The 20,348-nt window shown below is 37.6% G+C and overlaps 1 protein-coding gene across 2 annotated transcripts; it reads left to right on the plus strand.

Annotated features, from left to right (window-relative positions):
• Nucleotides 1-475: 475 nt before the first annotated feature.
• LOC130081234 (phosphoinositide 3-kinase regulatory subunit 6) lies at nt 476-19,904 on the plus strand. 2 transcript variants are annotated; one of them, XM_056246216.1, is made up of 20 exons: nt 476-766; nt 1,785-1,886; nt 2,464-2,553; nt 3,359-3,450; nt 3,852-3,920; nt 4,522-4,654; nt 4,827-4,896; nt 5,969-6,152; nt 8,720-8,864; nt 9,116-9,202; nt 10,293-10,755; nt 12,040-12,139; nt 12,288-12,410; nt 13,261-13,368; nt 13,666-13,768; nt 13,907-13,974; nt 14,195-14,285; nt 14,396-14,448; nt 18,833-18,939; nt 19,474-19,904. In XM_056246216.1, the coding sequence occupies exons 2-20, from the start codon at nt 1,841-1,843 to the stop codon at nt 19,628-19,630; spliced, it is 2,289 nt and encodes a 762-aa protein (XP_056102191.1). In that variant the 5' UTR covers nt 476-766; nt 1,785-1,840; the 3' UTR covers nt 19,631-19,904. The 2 variants fall into 2 exon arrangements, with proteins under 2 accessions (XP_056102191.1, XP_056102192.1); XM_056246217.1 differs by having other exon boundaries at nt 1,788-1,886.
• The last annotated feature ends 444 nt before the right edge of the window (nt 19,905-20,348 follow it).

A 20,348-nucleotide genomic window follows, 5' to 3' on the forward strand; every position in this document is an offset into this window, starting at 1 on the left:
TAAAGAGAGTTCTTATCTTAAGTAAGACTGAACACGAAAAAGTAAAGTAAAAGTGTAACTTTTTTTTCCTCCTGGCTGGTACTAAATATATCTTAGCCGTGTGTGTTGTCCGCCCCCACATTTATGGGGGCAGGATGTGTGTCAGGTCCTGTCATAGACTGTCTCTCTGAGAGTGAGGGCCAAGTGAGCGACAGGAAGCCTGTGGTTCAGCGAGCTGCTTTCTGTGCTGATACAGCGCTCTTGACCCTGTTTCTCTTCACTTGTTCAATGGCTTTATGTGCAGGATCAGGGGCTTAATCTTTGCACGCTGGTTTTGCCGTTCTGCAGCAGGCTTATGCAGACCGCACATGCATATGCATCACGTTGTTTGGCTGGATGTGAGAAAGTTCAGCCTGAACTTGGCCAAAATCGGGTTCAAGGTGTTGTTCGAGTATATTTGCTTAATTTATCATTCATATTACAGAGTACTTTCCCTTCAGTTTGTCCACACACCCACTCTGCACGCTTCTTTCACACATTTCTCCCCCTAACCTTCCTTCTAAACTTTCCTCTGCCTTGCCTCTGTCAAACTCTCTCTCTCTTTCTTGTCCCTCCCTCGCGTTCACTCAGCTTTGAGTCAGAGTTGCATTTGTCCTCAGTAACAGCCGCAGCAGTTAGAGGAAGTGTTACATAGAGTGCTGCTCTCACTCTGACAGTCTGGCCAGCACAAGTGTTTTATACATGTGCCATACGATGTAGTCCATTAATATACTTACAAGGACGAAAGGTAAGTCAGTAAACTTTTTTTCTCTCGAACTTCAACATTTTATTTCCCTAAGAGACAGTTGCCGCTTACAGGAGGTAGCCTGTGAAATGTGATTGAGTTCAGCACTGAGAAACCAAGCTATCGGAAAAATTGCATAATTACGGGCTTTGTCGATCACTGAAAAAGGCCCCTTTGTTTAGTTCCAGTTATTTATTTTTCTGTTCTGTTTCTGTTCAGTTCTGACTTTTTTTTGGACATAGTAGGCTACTACTGTTCACTGTAGTTCACTGCTTTTTCATTTCCTCACTCTTTTTCTTGGAAGTAGATTCTGTTGTGACTTAAAAGTGTCTCAGAAGTGGAGCGGTTGCATTCCGTTGCTGGTCAGTTGTAAACCGTATCTGAGAGGGTGAAATGAAGAGGAAGTTTTATTGTGTAATCAGTAGTGGGTAAAAGTGCACCTGAGTCTGTTAGGCATGGTTGTGTCTTATGTGTGTGTGTGTGTTTGCCTTTTGGTAAACAGCTTTAACTATCAATTACAGTAAAGAGTTCACTGTTAACACAGAGTGCAAATAATCATGCTCAGAATAACTTGATGTTACCTAACCTACTGTGTTTATAAGCTGAACAATATGCAATTAAAGTGAGAAAACTCTCAGCATCATGAAGTGGAAAATAGAAGAGTGAGTCACATTGATATGACCAGCACGTTAAAGGGTTATTTCAGGAAACCATTTATTCATGCTCATGTCATTCCAAACCAGCATACATTTCTTTTGCCTGTGGAACACAAAAAATATTTTTGTTTGAAAATGTCATACAATGAAAGTCAGTCGGGTCCAATGTTGTTTGGACCCTAGTGTTATTCAAAATGTTCTTCTGTGTTCCGCTGAAGAAAGAAATAGAACAACATGAGAGTGAGTAAATGACGATTTTTGAAAGCTTGAATGCTCTTTAGTAAATTTTCAATGTATAGTGTTCTTATTTTCTCTTGATTTTATGCAATAATGTTCCGTATAATTTGTGCTTGTCTTTGTGTCAGCAGTCAAAGTGGTGATTATTTCCTTTTACCTCATTATGTAAGGACCAAGCTACATTATGGCATCTTGGAGAAATCCTAGCAGTATTAGTATGGACTCGGCAGGTGAGAACGCCTTTTGGAGAAACTCATAGTCTATTATAAATAAGAATGGGTACTTTTTGAGAAATTTCTATGTTCATATTTGATTATCCATTTGTATCCATTTTAAATGTACACTACTATTCAAAAGTTTGTTTGTTTTTTAAGATTTTTAAAAACATTTTTTAAAGAAGTCTCTCATGCTCACCAAGGCTGCATTTATTTGTTAAAAAAATACAGTAAAAACAAGTCATTTTGTGAAATATTATTACAGTTTAAAATGACTGTTTTAATATATTTTAAAATGTAATTTATTCCTGTGATGGTAAAGCTGAATTTTCAGCAGCCATTACTCCATTCTTCAGTGTCACATGATCTTTCAGAAGTCTAAAATGTTCATTTGATGCTCAATTAAAATTTCGTATTGTTATTATCACAGTTTAAAACGGTTTGATCAATTTAATGCATCCTTGCTGAATAAAAGTTGTAATTTCTTTTTAAAAAAAGAAACTTTTGAACAGTAGTGTATCTCACACTCATGTGATTTGCTAAACATATCATCAGCATTCAAATGCTATGTTGTTGGCTTCTCTTTAAAAAGCCGAATATGCTGCAATCGAATCCGAAGTCTACCGTAGCCTGCTAACCATTATGAGAGAAATGGACACTGAGCAACCAGTTGTCAACAAAGGTAGGATTTAACAGATCACACTCACTAAAAGAACACACATATACCTAAAGACTAAACCTGACCCAGTAGATGACCAGTAGCTTCAGTGTAAAAAACGATAACCGCCATGGCTAGTGTGTTTGTTCAGTAGGCCTATTTGTGGGTTTAACACACACATTATCTTCAGCCAATCAAAGTCTGTCAAGGTTATAGCCCTTACAGCAATATTTTTGTTGGTTTGTTTGTTTGTTTCTATCTAAGTGTTCTGCCTAACATCTGATCCTGCATTAAAGCGGAATGCTTTTTGATAGTCACTTGTAATTTTTTGGTGGGGGGTAAATAATGGCGCAAATACCAGTAAATTGACGAGGGTTAACCTTAGCCAATCGCGTTGCATGATTCATTTAAATACTCTCCTCCCAATGCTCCCATACATTTTTCATCTGAAAGGGAAACTCCTACAAATGCATATGCATTAAGGTCAGCCGCAAAAATAACTCTGTCCACTCCTTTTCAGTGCTATTTTTTTTACTGCGTCTTTTGTATCCTTTAATCCTGACGCCAAACAAGGGTTTGAGCTGGGGCAAGCTGTTAGTAAATCTGGCCCAAAATATGGCTAATAAAGAAATGGAATCTTATCAGTAGTGTCATCTGTTTATGTTAGCCTATATATCTAAATTTAATGTCAACAAGTTGCACTACTTTTTAAACATCGATATCATGGAACAACTCGTGTGCCAGTTTCGAATGACGATATCAATACATAAAATCTGACAAATACATATTCTAGCTTGGTCTGAATTGTTTTTTTTTGTTCATTCTGCAGGAATGCTGAGATGGACATTACACAAGAAAGTGCAAGCCAGTTCTGTCAGGAGTCTGGCTCTGGTGAGGGTGGCCATCAAGGAACTAGAAAGAGTGAGTCACCATGCAGTTTCTATGGCATAATGCTTGTTAATATGCTGCAGTGTAATTCTCATTTTAGTGATTGACACAACATTTTAAGCATGTTTAGTGAGTATAACATAAATGCTATTACTTTAAGAAATGACCACATAGTGTTTATGAGAACATTGGTTACTTGAAAATACCTACCTGAAACACCTGATTATCTGTTGCTGCTGGAATAAAAAAAAAAAGAAAGTTGATTCATTATAATAACAGTTAACTATTATTAGTTAATTATCTCATAATTAATGATGATTAACATAATTTAAACCCACAAAGGACAGGTGTTGGCTGTGAGGATTTATAGAATTTTGTGAGTGACTGGATGAATAGATGGTAAACATGATTTTCTGAAACCTTTTTGTACATAGGCTGAAAGAATTGACTGCAAGAAACATCTCATTCCTCTGCTTAATACACTCATCTATGCTGTGATGCAGGTAAGACAAATTGGCTATACTTTTAAACCTTTTACGTTCATTCATTTTTCTTTTAAACAAGTGATTCTCAACTGGATTTGCTCCATATGATCCAGATTTTACATCAAGTGGTGATCCAACACAGTCAAATTGTTTATCGCACAACATTTTGTCATTAAAATTAAATATGGAAATGTGTTATTACCATAAACTGAATCTAAACTGAAAAAAAAAACTTTACTTGACAGTTGACACAATGAATAGGACATTTTAATTGTATTAGTGCTTACCATATTATAGCACTAAAACAGTTTGATTGGAGGCACAGTTTTTGACATCTACAACAATATATAGCCTATGTGTTATTTATAAAATGCAAGCCATCGTAAACTGATGATTATATGGTTGATTGCATTTTATATTTGCATTTAGAAAACATCAGAACAGACTAACCAGTTAAGAAGCACTGTTATAGACATTGGCACACATGATTGTTCAGATCGTAGCCTATAAAAGTCTCAAACTCTGTACCAAAAACCACACATTCTCATGTCTAAATTTGGTCAGTTCAACGAAGCTGCTTAACTAACACCCAGCATGACACCCATGTGTTTCTTTGCAGACAGTATACATTCCTGATGACCTCTATAAAAGAGTTTATGACTTCTGCAAGAGGTTGTTGACTCTGCCTCAGCCGTACTGTACTGTGGGCTTCAGTTATGCTGGGCAAATGAAAGCAGAACGATTAGCTCCAGGTTTGTCACCTTTGTAAATTTTCAGACAAAATATGACAAACATTCTCATCTTCTCTTGATTTTGGGGTTGATTTTGGCTTGCAGCCAAAAAAACAAACTTATCAGTCAATCTAGATCCCTACGAGGCTGAAGTACATTCTTGCTTGAGTTTGTCTTGTTTCTTTTCTCATAGGCCTTTTGTATCAGAAAAGGATACTTGCAGAACAAAATCTAAAAAATGAACACTATCCTCAGCAAGAGAGGTGAGTCCCTTTCATACCTTAGCAAAACTTATATTTGTAAACAGTTGTTATGTGTATTCAATGCCTTTCCTTATCTGCAACCTTTTGCATGAGGGCTATATCATCATCATCATCATTATCACACAAATGCTAATATAGTTCATTGACCTATAGTGACCCCAAAAACGATTAAACACTTATTTAAACCATATTTTAAAAAGAGTGGGCTTTATCTTTAAATAACTGGCAAATGTTGCACAAACATACACATCGTTTAACAAAACGAGTTTCTACAATGAGACCAAATGTAGGGCGTGACTTGTTTTGTCACAGTTTTATTGGTTGTCGCAGGAGTTGGTTGAATCATTGTCACGTAATTGCTGCAAACGTTTCATGTTAGTCACACATTTCTGGAGCGATTTTCTTTTTATAGCAACATTCTATAAACAAATACAAACTGTTCATTTTGATTTCATGTTTTCTTTAACATTAATGCAACATGAGCGATAGTACAAGCTAATATGAAAGAATAATACTTTTATAGCATTTGTTAATATTGGGTAATGGTCATTTCTACATACTAATACATTTCAAGTTAACTGAGTTTCTGTGCTTACTAATTACTGTTACTGTCAATTACTGTTGAAACTTGTAATACCAGATTTTGCAGTTTTTTGGAAGGCTATCTAAATGTGTAAAGCAAGAAAGGAACAAGGAAACAACTGTCAGGGCTGTTACTAAGATACTAATTTGATTGGTTGGATTAAACAAAGGTGTTCCCCTTTCTAAAGAACCCCACATAACATAAGAATAGAAGGTGAAAACTAGAAGATTCATTATTTGTAAAGCAGTTTTTAATATGTTGTGCATCCAGATATTTCAAAGCATGTTAACCCAGTTGCTGACTGTTTTGCACTGTTAATAAATCGCTTCCATTCTACAGGGTTGATGTGGCTGCTGAAGTCAGCAGGAAGCTTTATCAAAATAAACCTCACGTCAGCCCAGGCAGAAGTGAATCAGAATGTGTTTGGTTTCTTTTCACTGTGTGACTAATTGTGTCTGTGAGGTTTTGATGGCTATAATCTGTGTTCAGGGTGTTTGTGTTCGCGGATCCTGCAGTGTTTTCCGAGTCTCTCAGCACTGTTCTGAAGGCTGACATTGAGGCTCAAGGAATGGTCCGGACCCCGTTAGGCATGATGCGCTGTTTAGTGCAGCACAGTATTCAGGCGATACTGGGAGAGGATTGTCACGGACCCTCTCTCAATGATGCGCTGCAGGTTGGTCATTTTATTTAGAAAAGCTGAAGTTTTGGACTAGCATAGTCAAGGTTAAAAAAAGTGGGTAACACTTTACTTGAAGGGGTGTGCATAAGACTGACATGACACCTTCATAACCATGCCATGACATATGTCATGAATATGAAGTAGGGTTTATGCATGTTTATGACAACTGTCATTAAGTGTTCATTGCTCAATAATGACATTTTGAATGCAAATATGACATTGTTTAAGATGTCTTTGTTATGACATCTTGACATAAACCATAACATCATAACCTGTCAGTGTCTTTGTCTTGACAACTTGATATTAAATTAAGTTAAACTGTCATGTGGTTGGTTTTGACACTGGCTGTCATGAGGCCATTATAACTGTGTCATGAATATTTTTCGTGACCTCAACTACAGTGGTACAAATTGAATTTGTCATTAAAAAGTTATAATGGCTTCATGACAGGCAATGTCAAAACCAACCACCTGACAGTTTCATGTAATTTTAACCAATAAAGCTAAGTGGTTTCTTAAGTTTGATAATTAATCTGCTAGGTCATGTTTATGACAGGTTGTGTTGTCTTAGTAATGTCAAGTTGTCATGACAAAGACACTGACAGGTTATGATGTATTTGCTTATGTCAAGGTGTCATAACAAAGACATTTCAAACAATGTCATATTTGCATTAAAAATGTCATAACTGAGCGAATGATACTTAAGGACAGTTGTCATAAACATGCATACAACGTCCTTCATATTCATAACATGTGTCATGTCATGATTATGAAGGTGTCATGTTAGTCTTATGCACACCCCTTCAAGTAAAGTGTTACCAAAAAGGGTTTCACAGAATGAAGAAGTGCATAGAGGAGGGTTGGAATGTCATAAGTGTGCATAAATTATGAGATCATTTTTATTTTTTGGGATGACTATCCCTTTTTTCTCTTGATCTTTCTTTTGTAAATGAGCTTGAGGTTGGCACTTTTTTTCACTGTTTGCTGAACATCTCTGGGGGAACAAACATTAATATAGTTCATCTAGTCAACAATAGATGTTCTTTAGTAAAAACAAAGACATGTTTGTTTTTCATTTTTTTGAAATTCATGACTAAATGAATTACATCATGGGGATGGTTAGCACAGTGTCAAAGATTGTAGTGTTAAGGGGGAAACACGACCATGTTTTTCCCCCCCATGATATTTAATAAATACACTACCATTCAAAAGGTTGTGGAATACTATTCATGAAAAAGTGAAAAATTAAAAATTAGTAAAGTAAAAAAAGGTGACAGTAAAAATTTTACATTGTTACAAATAACATCTATTTCAAATAAATGCTGTTCTTTTCAATGGTCTATTCATCAAATAATCCTGAAAAAAGTATCCCTGTTTCCACAAAAAAATATTAAACAGCACACCTGTTTAAAACTGTGATATAAATATTTCTTGAGCTTCAAATCAGCATATTAGAATGATTTCTGAAGAATCATTAGACACTGAAGACTGGATCAATTATGCTGAAAATTCAGCTTTGCATCACAGGTATAAATGACATTTTCACAATATTGCTGTTTTTACTGTATTTTTTATCAAATAAATGTAGCCTTGCTGAGCATAAGAGACAATAAAACATTTAAAGAATCAGACGACCACAAACTTTTAAATGGTAGTGTACTGTTAAATATTTGGTGTATATCTGTCTGTACATAGAAGTAAATGTGTAAATCTGCTATGATTTATTCTTTATAACTCAAAATATTACTTTTTCCCAGCTCTATTATCTAACATTGATGTTTAATATATCTCTGTAAATTTCTATATTTATTGTATTGATATAGAAATAGAACTGAAACCTCAGCAGTCTGCACGTTTTAATCTTTTCATGTCTTGACAGAATACAAGTATGAGTTAAGAGTGCCGAATTACATGCCCAGTTCATGTAACATGAACCCTTTAGGACAGGGATGGGCAACTTTAGTCCAGGAGGGCCATTGTCCTACAGAGTTTAGCTTCAACCTTAATCAAACACACCTGAACAAGCTAACCAAGGTCTTTAGGATTACTAGAAAGTTACAGGCAGGTGATTTTTTCAGGGTTGGAGCTAAACTCTGTAGGACAGTGGCCCTCCAGGACCGACGTTGCCCATCCCTGCTATAGGACATGGTGTAACATATAATTTAGCTAGTCAAATGTTTGTGAACCACACAAACTGACCCTTTACTGAAAGGTTTCTTTGAAGAGAAAGCATGACTTATTTCTAAATGAAGGGGAAATTGCCTGTTCCTACGTTTAACTTCTGTATAACAGTCGAAAAACTCAATCATTTTAGTTGTTAGACTATACAATGATGAAGACAAAGGGCGAGCATTTATTGCAGGTCAGCATGTCTCTGTCTCTGTCCACATGTCAGCTGTCTGCAATTTGTTTTCAGAAAACTCAAAGCAACAGGACAGGACATCCCAAATGTGTCTGTCTGAATTATGGCTATATGTTGTGTGTGCATTTGCATGTGTGATTTCATGCTGTGTCTCTATGTGTTTGTGTGTCTGATTATCTATGTGTCTGTGCTCATGACAGGACTTGGACCAGGACGTGGAGTCATACTTCAATGAAGTGCTTGCAACAGTTGAACAGAGCACAGATGTGAACAGAGGTGAACAGGGTCAGATCAGACAGAAACTACAAGCGTTATACTCACAGATCCTCTGTGACACCAACAAAGGTGCACTACAAAAATATTCTATTATATTATACACTCTTTCTATATTCTTATCTATACTCTGTCTCACAAACACAAATAAACACTCTTGACAGACTCCATCTGTACCAAAATAGCTTTTTCTAAAATATCTTCTCTAAAAAAAGATCTAGACCTAGATATTTTGTTATTTTTTCCTTTTGATATCATACGTGTTTGCCGGATCCGGAAGCAGGATTTGTTTGTGGTGTCATTGTGACGGTTTTGGGTTTCAGGTCTATTGTCCCATGGCTCCTTGTGCGATGTTCCACTTCCCAATCCGGAGATTAGTTTCCATCTGTGGTGGGAGGAGGAGGAGCTCTGTGAGTGGGATTCATTTACTAAAATATTTTGGAAGTGGCTATTTGCACTAATACTGTTACAAGACAATATTTCAAGTGTAATGTGTACACTTTTCTTTGCACTAAGAATTTGCCTCCATTTGCACAGTATATAAAATAGTATGTAATAACAATATATTCAGTGCATATTTATCAAAATCATAAATTACTGCTGCCTTATCCGGACTTTACTTGCCCTATCTCTAAAGCCCACCCCTACACCTATCCCTAACAATATTGAACCTGCTGATCAGTAAAGGTGCCTCAAAAGTCCAGAAAGGGAGCCACGTTTTTGAGCATTATAACAAAATGAGCTGCACACATTGCAGTCGATGTGCCGGCCTGTCCGATCGATGCGAGGATATCACATCCAGTTTCAATTATAGGCTTATTAAATGCCCATTAAACACTTCATTCCTGCTATTAAATACCCGTTTGTGCTTTATTTACACTTTTATTATTTAAAATGAACAGCTTTCCAAGCTGGTATGCAATGACAAAAGAGATAAAAATGGGAGCCGAAAAAGACAGATTCAAACTTGGATCGGTCATGTAAAAATCGAAATTGAGTGTCCACCACTGACCCCGCTACTGATTTGGTTTCTTTTGTTAATGTGAATGTAAGTTAGTGTAAATTATCTTTGCCACACAAGATGGGCCCTTTGTGTAAATAAATACTCTGAAATATTTTCTCCATTAATACAATTATGTTGTGTTGTGTTGTTATGTGTTATGATCATTTTTAACAGAAGATACAACTTGAATTTCTTAGATTGCAGATTTTAGTATCTTGGCGGACCTGAGCATATTTTATGACATTGTTGAAATCTCTTATGATAATCTATAGTAGAAGGATATATATATGTGAGTTATTACACAGTAGTTTGGGGGTTTTTTTCAGGAAGCCTAAAAAGAATAAAAACCTTCTGCATTAGATTACAGCAACAAACACAATTTTTCAGGGTTAGGTCACAGAAAAAATAGATCCTAGCACACATGAAACCCACGTGAGTTACTGAGATGAGGCTGTTCACTAAAAATACAACATATCCTTTCATCCTGTCTGTCACAGGGAGAGAACTGGCCAAATTCATCCGTTCCGGATCCTACTGTGAAAACCTCTCTCTCAACCCAGATGAGTTCTATATGTCGGACCTCCACACAGAGCTCAACTCAGAGATGCCACGGCACTCTGTCATGTCGACGGACAGCGGTATAGAGCGTGATATGCAGGGACCCGAGGCTTCTGACATGGAATTTACTGGAGGAAAAAGCTTAAAGTCTGAGCAGACCAGTGGGCGACTCTCGCGGCGCGGAGGTATCAAGGTGAAGCCGTCGGTCACTGACAGCATGGCTCTGATGCAGGACGCACTGGAGGAGACGGGCACCGCTGGAAGCAGTGGCACACTGCAGAGGAGAGCAGGAAACAGTGGGACCACCTTGCCCAAAGAAGAACGGGACTACACTGCTAAAATAGTGGTGATGGGAGATGACCGGGCAGTGGGAAGGCTAGCCAGGGCGTACTACTGGTTTAGGTAGGAGACAATATGTCATCTGTGATTTTTGTTATTATTTGGGTCAAAGACATATGAGAGTGTCTATGATAAAGAAAAGAAAAATCGGTAACACTTTAGAATACTGTTCCGTCATTAATGAATAACTACACAGGAACAAATGAGTGGCACAATATTAACACTCTAGTAATTTATATTGACTAACAAGAAACTCTGATTAACGAATTAGTAAGTAAAAGTGCTTTGTCGAATGTGGTAGTTCACTATTAGCTAATCAATAAACTACAATTTTTTCATACCTCCCAGAGGTCTAATAAGAACTATATACAGGTTCATAATTAACATAAATAATGCATAATGTATAATTAATTCTAAAGTGAAGATCATGGAAACCCACTTGTTATAACTTAAGTATTACCAAATCCTTCAGAAGGAGTTACTAATTATTTAGATTGTAAGCTTTAGAGGTTTTTGTAAGATTTTGGACAGTAATTCCTTCTAATCGATTTAGTAACACTTGAGTCATACCAGTGGGTAGTACCAAAAGTAGTAGTTTTTGATTAGGTAATAGTGAACCACCACATTTGACTAAGCACTGTCTGCTAGTAACTAATTAATTGATCAGAGTTTCTTGTTAGTTAATAATAGTTACTAGAATCTTAATAGTGCATTACTCCTTTGTTCCTGTGTAGTTGTACATTAATGCAAAACAGTATTCTAAAGTGTTACCGAAATATCTAATTTAAAACATTTAAAAAAAAAACACTCATGTGGTGTGTGGTCCTCTCTATAATATAATTTCCTGATGGATATTTTTCTGCCTGTGTCTGAAAGTTGGTTGCACCACACAATTTTATTGGTTGCCCCACATTTTTTTCAAATATTCAAATATTTTTTTCTCCTAAGAAATAATAATAAAAGATTTTGCCAAACTACTTATTAAGGTTTTCTCTTCAGTCATTTTATTCTTTTAATGAGGCTCTTTGATCATAATGATATCAGGACAGTTCTCCCTCATATTTTTTATACAATTTGATTGGAAGGGGACTGTCTTAAAACAGTTACAACATTCAAGCTTTGTTGTTATACAAATAGATATACAGTAGTCTTCTAATACTGTAGATTAAAGGTGACTTGATTTCTATGGTTGTTATAGAGTAAATATAGTGTAAAGTACATAAACAGATCACTTCAGTTATTGTTACTGTTTATTGAAGAAGCCTCTTAATTCTCTGTAATGAGGAAGTTATCAGTAAGTTTCCTTTTTCTAAAACACTATGACAATTGTTTGACTTTGTTTCACAGGAAACGGGAAGCCAGGAGACGGTTTCTTACTACGAAAGTCAACCTACAGATGTACTACATCCCTGTAGCTCGGCAGTCGTCTGCAACCTCCCCTGTGAAGGTACAAAGAATTATACCCTTTTTCTCTTTAGGTTCACGTGCGGAAAGTGTACCGTGATGGATACCTGTGAATAGTTTACTAGTGTAGGTTTTCAAAATACCTTCCATTTTAGCAGAACTAGCACGATCTTATAGAACTTTCGTTTTAGGAGACCGTGCCCTCTACAAGCAGTAACTTCTGTACTCTGGGCTCTTATCTTGGAATGGTGGATCCGTGGTACGACTGCAATGTCTGTAGTCTTGGACAGATGATTCCTGATCTTGCGAGAACGGTATGTCAAAAGATAGGCAGCCATTTAGCATATTAGCCATTCTTGGGTACAAATATGTGTATTTTTAGCAAGTGATGCCAATCAGAATGGAATGAGGAAGTTTGAAAGTTTCTCTTTCAGGTATTTTTCTTTTCAGTCATTTCCTTGACTGAAAAGCCAGCAACTGTGCATTGTGAAGAACACTTAATTGGCATTTTAGCTTATACGTTTGTTTTAATTTGTTAGGTTGTTTATTGCTTTGTATATAAAGAAATTTGTGAACAAATGACATAACTGAATCCCAAAAATATTTATATTACAGTGCTCATGACACATATTTACTTACTTCTAAAAAAAAAAACCCTACTCATTATGAAAATAATATACTTTAAAGAATACTTGAAAGTGCAAACTGAATGTAATGTTTCCGGGTTCTTAATTGCATCTTAAATGAAATGAAATGAAATGAAAATGTATTATAGTTTAAATGTATATTCAATGCAATAAGCTTAACTTTAGAGTGTTTTTTAAGCATTGAAGTAGAATGTCTAAAGTGGACCATTGAAACAAACTGTAACCTACTTTTATAGTCTTGGAAATATGGCTAAAGTGCACCTTTTAAAAGTTTACTTAAGTGTGTAAATAAACATTGTCATGGAAGTGGCTTTTCATGTCATTAATATATATTATCTGCAAGTACAGTTTTTAAAGTATACTAATATTACAAGTGCACATTCCATACAATTTACCACACTTCTTTTTCACAAGAGTCATTAACATCACTCCCAATAAATGTTGTCAATGTAACTTTAAATTATAAATAACTTTACATGCAAATGGTTCCGCCATGATTTATTTTGACTTTTTTCAGGCCAACAGTGGCAAACCACACGAATCTGACCTTTTCTTAGCTGACATCATCTCCTACTACGTCCGAATGGGACAGCAGCCAGTGTACTTCAACATTTACTACATCAAGGTGAGAATGAATGACTTCTAGTAATGTTTTATGTAGTCAGCTTTTTTCAGCTATGATGCAATGAGAATCAGGTGTAATTTAGTAGTTCGCAGTAAATACACAATATAAAATAAGCATAAATGTTAAAAATAAGCAGTATGAGAGAAGAGAAAGCATAAAGAGTTATCGATATTGTTTCATAATGAGCCATAAGTTTGCTCAGAATGCCAAGCTGTTGATATTTGAAGTGTTGAATATAGAACGTAACAGAACTATAACATAACAGTCTTGTTTTTATTTTCCGTTCTACTTGTGCAGATTTACTTTTCCAACAAGTCCAAAGAAGCTTTGGAAGAAGTTTTTGTCACAGACCTGGAAGTGGATTTCCCAGACTTCAAAATGGCCCAAGTAGCACAAAAAGGTGTGTGAGAGACTTGTGTTTTTAATTTTTTAACTATATTCAGCAACAAAAGTCAGGATAAGTATAGTCATTGGCACACACACAAAAAAAGCCAGTGGTGTATTCGTCCAATATTTAGAGCCCACACTCTTCCCTCAGACACTGCCAAACAGAAGAAGATCCCTGCTGAGCTGTGTGGGGCTCTGATCTCCTTTAGCTACTTAAAAGTGAGTGTGACTTATGCTGTCTATGCTTATATGATTATCGAAGTATTTAAACAGTACTTTCATGTAGTCACACACAATGTGACTGTCCTGGATTTTCGGTTTTCCAGTGAGTCACATTCTATAGTTTCAAAGAGGCATTCTAGATTTTTTTCTAGAGTTAAAAATTAAATCACCAGCAAAATGTTAGTTGACCTTATATGACCCTTCACATTCCTTTTAGGTGTCTCTAAGTAACAGGGAGGTTGAAAAAGGGTTCTCACTCAGAACCACTGGTGCCCAGATTTCAGCAATACCAGAAAGCAAAACTGAAGGTAAGGTGAATTTATTTGAATGAAAAGGTATTTGTTTTTGTTAATGAATTTAGATAAACTTAACCTGAACAAATTTAAATCAGTGACTATTTTTTTCTTTCCATTTTTAGATCTCAACTGTCTCACAGTCACTTTCAATGACACAAAGCCAAAGAGTAACACAGTAAGTCTGGCCAAGCCTTAGAAACTGTACAAACTGAGAAAACTATGTATTTTAAAACATTTTTGAGAGAATAGAATGGAAAATATTGTGCTGGCTGTCAGCTTGGGATACTGGTATGCTGATGCTCTACTTGGCTAGACAAGCATAAATCAGTCTAGCCCGCTCAGCTGCTTCTTCTGCGATGAACGAGGACTCATTCATTGCTCACCTCTGATTTTGACAAAATAGACGTGTTGTCAGTTGAGATGGGTATATCTAAAAGATCTGTTTCCTGCTTCACGCAGCAAAGCAATGAATACGATGAGCTATTTGAGCATGCCACAGCCTGGCTAAGACTGGACTGGTCTGGCTCGAAACACGAGACTGCAGATGGTCGCTTAGATTAACTATAATCTCCCAGACCTGCAGAGGTGTCAGATTCGTGGGGACATCCATACTCTCACGTAGTTAGTTATTCGAATGTGGAGAGGCTGTGTGAGCAGGGTTAAAGGAGGATGCATCCAGGGACATCCTCACAATGCTGAAGGCTCCTGTTTTGCCCTCTAAGCCATGTTAGGCAACATCCAGGCTGGTGGGCAGAGTGTATGCAGCGGCCGGTCAAACTGGTGGAGCTTTGCACACTATGGCAGTACTGCAAGCCTACCAGGTAGATCTGCTGGTACAGTCTCTGAACTGTGTATACCCACAGATCTAGCTCTTCATGCCACCAAGCATGTGGCCCGCTCCATTGGCTGTTCTATGGTGGCGACTGAGAGGCATCTATGACTTCATTTGTCAGTAGGGTTGGGTACCGAAACGCGGTGCCAATAGGGAACCTGTTCTGACGTAAACGGTAACCAGACCGAATAAGAACGAAAATTTCGGTGCCTAATTTCGGTGCCTGAGTCTCTGTGGCATAAGGCGCACACACGCAAAGTCTCTCGCTCTCTCCCTCTCTCTCTCCGCCGTGCACGCACTATACGGTTTATTGGAGAACTGTCTGTTCTGTCTCACATGCGCGCTTTTGCTCGCTCGCTCAAGCATTCCGGGAGATTTTAACTAATTTGCGGGCATCAGGGAGCCACTATCAATATGCGGGAGACTTCCGGAACGTCTGCTGATAGCGAGGGGATTATTGAAGACAAAATAGACTAAACGCTCCAAGGTTTGGCTGCATTTCACGTGTAAAATTACGCGTCAGAACGATTGTCTGAAGCCCATATAGAATCACGATTCACTCCAATCCATTGGCTGATGGCGCGGCCGCCGCCTTATGCTCACATCATCGTATTGTATTAGCGCGCGCATCATCTGCTCCTCAGATTTCTCTACCGAAAAAGGAAGCTTGTCGGCAGCGCGAGGAGTTTGGCAGTGAACGCAGCATCTCGTTCCCTATTCAGAGAACATGGGTTACACCAGTAACCAGAGATGTTCTCTTTCATAAGTTTACTCAAAGCTGCGTAGCTAAGACGCAGTGGGAACGAAATACCAAACTTGCCAAGCTAAGCGCTGCGTAACTAGTACAATGATCAGATAACTTACATGACTGGTTCAAGCAGACAAAACATGGGAACCTGTAGCCATGCCGATATTAGATTACCCAGGTAGTAATCTCTATTAATCTCCAGTATTATTACATTGTTTGATACAATATTGTTTTATTTGATATTATGTAATGTGAATTTTTATTTTAAATTGGTTTATTTATTATTACCATATGTTACTTGTATTTATATTGTTTAAAGATATAAGTTAATATTGTGTCCAGTTTGGCCCTGTAAATAAAGGGGTATTATTTTTTGACAAAGTGTGTGCGGTTTCGTTTTCTTAAGTACCGTTTCAAGAACCGTTAAAGCACCGGAACCGTTTAAAAAATACAGAGTAGGTACTGGAATCGGATAAAACCCAACCGATATCCAACCCTATTTGTCAGGCATCAGGGAGAGTGATAAAACGGTCCTCCTTGATGCCCCTGTATCGGCCTCTGAACTTTTTGGCACTGCAGTTGAGATGGTGGTGGCCAGGTTTAGAGAGGCGAAAACACAGTCCGGCCGCCTTTGGGAAGGATATCCCTCGCCGGGTCAAGTCTCCTCTTAAATCGTCTGCTTCCTCACCAGGAAGAAGTTCCTGGAGAAAGAAGCAGAAGGCGAGTGTGGCGGCCCGAGACTCCTCTCCGAGGAGTGGAGAGCAGAGGTGCTGTAATAGGAACAAACCACACACAGATCTGAGGGCTGTGAGTGCGGGGAAAAGGCGCTGCCCAAGCTCTCACCTCATTTTATACCTTTTCTTGTTTTTCTTCCCTTTCTTCCAGTCTCCACATCCAACACCCCAAACCCCATCAGCCCTTCTTGGGTTGCAGGAGGTTGCTTTCAAACTAAAACTTAAAGGAGAACTCCGGTGCAAAATGAACCTCGGGTGTAATAACACATTGGTACAGACTAAATCGTTCCCTGAGATTTGTTTTCATGATAATCGAATGTAAAGAGTTTTATCTCTAAAAACAGTTTAGCTTATAACGCTAGTATATTGGGCATCGAGTAAGCAAAAAGAAATCGCTAGTTAATACCATTAACAAGGCTCAAATTAGCCCCACACTAACACGGCAGCATAATGAGTGTCCTTACATGCAAACCGAAGCATTGAGAACTTTGTAAGTGTATAGACAGTTTAATAAGAAGATACTTTACACAGACAGTACAGTTAGCGCATACAGACAGGAGCCATCTTGGAAAACAGTCTCGATCAGTCAAACCACGAACACGATGATACGTGAGCTGAACTGTGACTTGGAATCTCATATGGTCCGTTGTTTCCGGAAGAAAGCACTGAGCGCATAAGAGAAGCACTGAACGCAACAGAGAAAATAAAAAAATAAATATAATTTATCTTATCTTCAATATCTACACGTACTGTTCGCTCACCTTCGTGGTTCGATTGATCGAGACTGTTTTCCAAGATGGCTCCTGTCTGTATGCGCTAACTGTACTGTCTGTGTAAAGTATCTTCTTATTAAACTGTCTATACACTTACAAAGTTCTCAATGCTTCGGTTTGCATGTAAGGACACTCATTATGCTGCCGTGTTAGTGTGGGGCTAATTTGAGCCTTGTTAATGGTATTAACTAGCGATCTCTTTTTGCTTACTCGATGCCCAATATACTAGCGTTATAAGCTAAACTGTTTTTAGAGATAAAACTCTTTATATTCGATTATCATGAAAACAAATCTCAGGGAACGATTTAGTCTGTACCAATGTGTTATTACACCCGAGGTTCATTTTGCGCCGGAGTTCTCCTTTAAGAAGGGGGGAATGGCATCTGGTTGAACCTGCCGCTTGTGGCCCCCTCAAATATGTTAGGATTGGGGTGGCCTAAACTGAGATTGGGCCCATTCCTTACCCTGAAGCTAAGCTAAGTTTGGTTTACTAAAGCCAGATGAGCCTGCTATTCGGCTCCCTGATAAAGTATTCATGAGTCCAGAGTGGTTTAAGCGCTCCCCTTGTTGGGTTATGTAGGTACTCACTTTCAGAAGTAGAGCTGGATAGATGATTGAGATGGCTGAATAACAGTTGTTATACTCTCTTGTCTGTCACCCTCTCTCCAGGACTGGATAGTAATCAAGGTTATGTTCCTTCTCATTGTCCCAGCATATGGTTGGTCTTGATGTGGGTCATGGACTTAGGCCAAGGCTATGTTGATTTACTAGACTAGGGATCTAGACTCTCCTGGAGCATGGCTCGGACTAGTTTGAGATCCTCATTTAATTTGGTCAGAAACTTCAGGGCTTTTCCTTACATTGCTATAATAGATACTTGGAGCCATCAAGGTGTGTAACACTCACCCTCTGACGCATTATTGGCTCAGGGCTGAGGCCTTCGAGTTAGTGCCTAGACCTAGGTTGCTAGATTGGTTCTAACTACAAGAGGGCAGGCATTGGTCAGCAAAACGTAGTTGGTGTTGATGTCCCCATAGCGTCAGAATCTGACGCAGCATTGAGTTCCCTCGAAAAGGAATGTCTTAGGGTTACATATGTAATCCCGGTTCCCTTAGAAGGGAACGAGACACTGGATCAGATTCTGAAGCTATGGGGACGTCGATACCAACTATGTTTCCATGCTTTGGGCATGCCTGTGTGTCTTTCTTCAGAAAATACAAATCTGATGTGTTGTCAGGCGCCCTTCTTAAACTCTAAGGTGCACCTTGCAACGCCATCAAACTGCGTCGGCCAATGATTGGCTTGATGTTACATGTGCCTCAGACACCAGGTTCCGCGAGGACGCGTAATACATATGTAACTCTAAGATGTTTTACATTGTTGGACTGCAACTGTGAAGTGTTTTTTACAGTAGGAAATGCAAATTATACCTGATTAAGTTTGGACATTTATGCTGTTATTTTTGTTATAAGGAGACAAAGATCAGAACATGCAATTTTAAATTGAAGACGCCAGACAAATCAACTTTCACAGTGCGTTTGGACAAAGACTTTCGAAGGAAATTTATGAATGTTGAGAGGTGAGAAATCAATCCATCACCTACACTTTTGTTTAATGTTTTGGGGTCAGTAAGATTTTTTTTTTTTTTTTTTTTTAAGAAGTCTCTTACGCAACAAGCCTGCATTTATTTGATTGAAAATACAGTAAAACGAGTCATATTATGAAGTATTATTACAATTTAATTAAAATTTCTTTTTTCTAAAATATATATATATTTTTTTATTCCTGTGATGGCAAATCTGAATTTTCCATTACTCTAGTCTTCAGTGCAATATGATAATTCAGAAATCATTTAAATATGCTGATTTGGTGCTCAGGAAACATCAAACACCGAAGTTGAAACTGTTCAAACTAAAGTTTAAAGGAACAACATTTATTTGAAATAGAAATGTGTGTGACAACGTGCCTTTATACTGTCACTTTTTATCAATTTATTGCATCCTTGCTGAATAAAAGTATATTAAAAACTCTTACTGACTGGCCTTTTTCTGGTCTTAAAGTGATATTGATTTGTTATTGATTTGTTTGTATTTTATTACATTTTCTAACACAGCATTGAGGTCTCTCCGTGTCAAGACCCTGGATATTATATTCAAAAATCTTTAAAGTCAAAGTTCATGACAGAGGACGACATCGATGCTGGACTGAACAAATACATGAGCAAAGGATTGCCTTTGCCCATTAACACGTTTGCGGGAATAATCGACTAAATGATCAAAGATCAGGATAGAGATGTTGCTGCAAACATAAAGGCCAGTTCTGGACTCTTGGAATATGTGTATTGTGTTTTAAACAATGCAGTATTCAGTAGTGTCTGTATGTGATCAAATGATCAGCTAAGACACTTCACCACCAAGCAGGTTTTACTGCATTATGTACTTTCATTTGTGAATCACAAGTTGATCAATCCAGGAAGTATTTTAATCTCCAACTCGGCTAACTTACTAACACTAAATGTAGTCATGGTATTGAGTTTCTCAAAGACTTAAGAGTTAGTTGAACTTGTTTGACCTTGTTCTCTGCATTAACAATGAACCTGTTCCTTAATGTGTAAAAATGAAGTGCATGTGAAAGAGAGAATTCTCCACGCCAAGTTTTGCCAAGTCTTTCATCAGAACCTTCCACCAGAAAAAAAATATTTTATTACAATATAATGCAGAAATGATGTGCAGTAGTTAGTCTGCACCGTATGCCATTTGACCAAGTGTTTCAGAGAAACTGACATTACCTTAATCGACCCCCATGATTTGCACTTCTTTGATACATATATGATGACATTTGATGATGATATTTGTTTACATTTGGAGTTTCATGAGAATTACATGTTTTGCATCATCAAAAACATTATGTTTAAAATTAGTGGATGTTTAAAGCATAGTGGATATACATTTGTCTTACTGTCTGTGACTTATGTGTAGAACAGCACTA

This window comes from Rhinichthys klamathensis, unplaced genomic scaffold (assembly GCF_029890125.1).
Source record: "Rhinichthys klamathensis goyatoka isolate OS25496 unplaced genomic scaffold, OSU_Roscu_1.1 h1tg000036l_1, whole genome shotgun sequence".
NCBI classification, from domain to species: domain Eukaryota; kingdom Metazoa; phylum Chordata; class Actinopteri; order Cypriniformes; family Leuciscidae; genus Rhinichthys; species Rhinichthys klamathensis.

Bases quoted from the DNA above. Each gene is read 5' to 3' on its own strand.
- LOC130081234 (XM_056246216.1), top strand. From the start codon at position 1,841: ATGGCATCTTGGAGAAATCCTAGCAGTATTAGTATGGACTCGGCAG. The intron at 1,887-2,463 runs GTGAGAACGCCT...CTCTTTAAAAAG, and splicing joins TATTAGTATGGACTCGGCAG to CCGAATATGCTGCAATCGAA. The intron at 13,369-13,665 runs GTGAGAATGAAT...CTACTTGTGCAG, and splicing joins TCAACATTTACTACATCAAG to ATTTACTTTTCCAACAAGTC.